Here is a 3545-nt window from a genome sequence, read left to right on the forward strand (position 1 = left end):
TAGAATTTTCATGTCCTTTTTAACCATGTGGAAAAAATGATGAAATCCCTCGTGCTCATACCTCGTGTGTGTCAAACAGCATACCTACAAGATTACATAGGACTTCATAACAAAACTAAGTGAAATAAAAAGTTAATTCTTTAGAATGATGTAAATTTACGTTTACGAAACTGAATGAAAATACAATTAAATGAATGATGAAAGTCTTATGTAATTTACATACATTACGTAATCCTACATGAGTGGAACTCACCTTATGAGCTGGCTATACATCTCTTAAATATACAAATAAAATAGGTGAATGAAATATTCTATTTTCATGAAGACCAGCTTTGTAAGAATGTATATATATATATATATATATATATATATATATATATATATATATATATATATATACACAAATATATAGCAGCTTTATTTCATAAACTGCTGCTCGCAACTGACGTCATTGATCGCGTGCTCTTCTATACTGATTATCACGCCAAGCTATCGTCTCAAATCTTAAAAGAAAAGTCATTTAGCTCTGATCGTATTTCCCTTGGCCATAAACACGTATTTTGTGTACAAAATGCATGATTAGTATATAATTCTGTAATGTAGAGAATGTCCACCCTGTTTTCCCTTTAAGCAAACAAAATATTTCCATTGACGATAAGACAAGTTCTTAGTACTTGCTGAAGTAACTAAATGTGGAAACACTTATCTCAATTAATATTAAGAAGACACAGTTATATCTGCAAATAACTGTATCCAAGAAAATGAAAATTCTTAGGAGGTAGTGAAACGAATATTTTAGCAGTATTCTTCTCATGTTGTTTTTCCTTTTAATCTATTTACCTTAGAATGCAGAATTAGAATTCTGCATGTTTAGGTAAATGCTATTTCAGTATGGATTAGAGTACAGTAGTCAAAGTATTCTTTTATAAATATGGCATTGGTTCCACTTGTTCTATTGTTCATAGCCTGAGGGAGCGCCCTCCACACACATTGATGCCAGTCCCTGTGACGTAAGAAGCTGCTGGAGACGCAAGATAAACTGCCGCGTCAGCTACATCCTCTCCAGTTCCTATTTTGGCAAGTGGCGTCCGTGATAGCCATTCCTGGAAGCAAATTGTATTACTCTTATTAGTGGTCAGTACCTGATGGTTGCAATATAAGAGAGAATACGAAATAGTTAGCAAGTAAGGAATGATTTTGGAATTCTTTTCACATGGTCCACGAAAGCCCATTTCGGAATGTGAAACTTGGTTCTTTTCAATTTGATTTCAAGGTCAACTGGCCGTCAATTGGTCTGGAAATTAACTGGACATCATTTAGAAACTGTTTGTTATTGATCTCACAATTTAATTAGAAAGGATAAGGGCCGTCGTAAATCATTTGCCCTTGGATATTAATCTGGACCTTCAAATATACTACTAAGTCTTTTGAAAAATAGAATAATTAAGATTAGAGTCATGTTTACCTAATACTGTAAAAAAACTCCCTAACCGTTGTGGCTTCTGAAGATGAAAAGGGGTTGCATTTATATTAGAATAAGTACATGACAAACATATAATTGTGCTTTTTATAGTACAGATTTACTAAAATAGGAAAAGGGGCATAAACACTGAACTGTTGTTTGTCAAAATGTTATGCAGAGACAACCATTTGGCTCTATCGATTTTTTTTGTTGCATCACAAGGCTAACAAAGCACTTCGCAGAGTCAGCGTAAATGGGTGCTTTTCATGATTGCCCTTTTGCATTCTCACTAAGGGGGGCCAAGTGTAGGGGCCTAATTCTCCTTGAGCTCGTTTGACTTGGTTTTATTGATTCTTTTTTTAGGCGCTTTTGCTGTTTGTAATGAACGAGAAAATCAAGATTCACAGAATCGTATCATAAAAGGGTCTTGATTTGAGAATCAAAGCATCATCATCCCTCCCTACAACAACGAAAACAAGATGTATGGGAAAAATCACCCCCTCTAGAAAATAATATACATGGTTTCATGACAATGAATATTCATTTAGGGATTACTTCAATTACTTCAAGTAATATGACAAAAGCCATCTCTTTTAATAGAATTAATTTCGGGGATCAATCTATTCTGAAGTGTTTTAATTCTTCCATTTTACCTTGTTTCGTGTATTGTTCTCCTGCCTGGTCGTCAGCTGCTAATTCACATCTTAATTTGTCTGACAGGAACTTACGGTCTATTAAATTTCTTATTCCTGATATAGATATTAATCTCGGGCACCGTCGTTCAATTTGTTAATTATGAGTGCTGCATAAAATTTTTCATAATTTTGACCATCCTTTACATTCCGATCTTCCCGGACAGTTCCATCCTGTTCTTAATACTACTGTAGGCATGAAGTTAATTCTTATAGTCAGGCCTTCTCCATCATGAAGCTCTATACTACACCATATTCTAGAAGTTTTATTTCAACTATGAACAATTTTTGGATTTTTTTTCCTAATTGGGTAGTTGAATCAGTAGAACTTCAAAAGTTCAAACTTGCAGCCAATGTTTTTATGTTGAACAGGATGGCATAAGTCTTTTTATAGTTTGAATATGAAATATCTGTTTTAATGTTGTTACTGTTTTTAAAATATTTTATTCTAATTGTTCATTACTTCTCATATCATTTATTGATTTACTTATTTCCTTTGCTCACTGGGCTATTTTTCCCTGTTGGAGCCTTTGGGCTTATAGCCTCTTGATTTTCCAACTAGATTTGTGGCTTAGCTACTACTACTACTACTACTACTACTACTACTACTACTACTACTACTACTACTACTACTACTACTACTACTACTAATAATAATAATAATAATAATAATAATAATATAGCGACTTGGCGATTGCACAATGGTATCACACATTTTGTGAAGGCAATAGTCTATTGGATGGATTTCTGATGACCGGAAAGCGTAGTGTTACGACCAAATTATATTTGTACTCTAATTGCTCTCCAGAATATAATTTTTTCCACCAATTATTATTCCAAACTGAAGTTATTGTAATAAATTATGTATATATATACAGTACATATATATATATACAGTGTATATATATATTTATATGTATATATATATATATATATGTATATATATATATATATATATATATATATATATATATATATATATATATATATATATATATATATTTAGGCGCATATTGGACATTCCAGGCTCAAACTTGTTCAACCGTGCTCAGAATCATTCCAAAGACTTAATTTTATTATTCCATCTTGGATTATGTATAAACCAAAGATGTTCCGAGACCGCACAAACTGTGAATATGAACTCATTGTTCCAGTAAAATAATAAACTATAAAATTCAGTGATACCCGGGAAAGTATGGCGTTTATTGCACCGTGAAACTTGATCTTCAAGATAATACTAAGCCTAAGTGGTCCAGAGAGAGAGAGTTGAGTAGATGGGTAACACGAATATGATCCAAGTAATCTATCAAATGATAATAATGAGAGGTTACAAACCTTTCTGAAGGTATCATCGTGATGTTCCTTTTCTACTTCAGGCCACATTACAGCAC

General features: G+C 32.8%; 1 protein-coding gene across 1 annotated transcript in view; it reads right to left on the reverse strand.

The window, feature by feature from the left end:
* Positions 1-812: 812 nt before the first annotated feature.
* LOC137654270 (3-oxoacyl-[acyl-carrier-protein] reductase FabG-like) overlaps positions 813-3545 on the reverse strand; it is a 10883-nt gene continuing 8150 nt past the window's right edge. The window contains exons 5-6 of the mRNA XM_068387897.1: positions 3490-3545; positions 813-1103 (exon numbers count right to left, since the gene is read on the reverse strand). The exon at positions 3490-3545 is cut by the window's right edge and continues 25 nt beyond it. Of these exons, the coding sequence (XP_068243998.1) occupies positions 960-1103; positions 3490-3545 (200 nt within the window). The 3' untranslated portion in view covers positions 813-959. The remainder of the gene's footprint in view (positions 1104-3489) is intronic.

This window comes from Palaemon carinicauda, chromosome 15 (genome assembly GCF_036898095.1).
Source record: "Palaemon carinicauda isolate YSFRI2023 chromosome 15, ASM3689809v2, whole genome shotgun sequence".
Lineage (NCBI taxonomy): Eukaryota > Metazoa > Arthropoda > Malacostraca > Decapoda > Palaemonidae > Palaemon > Palaemon carinicauda.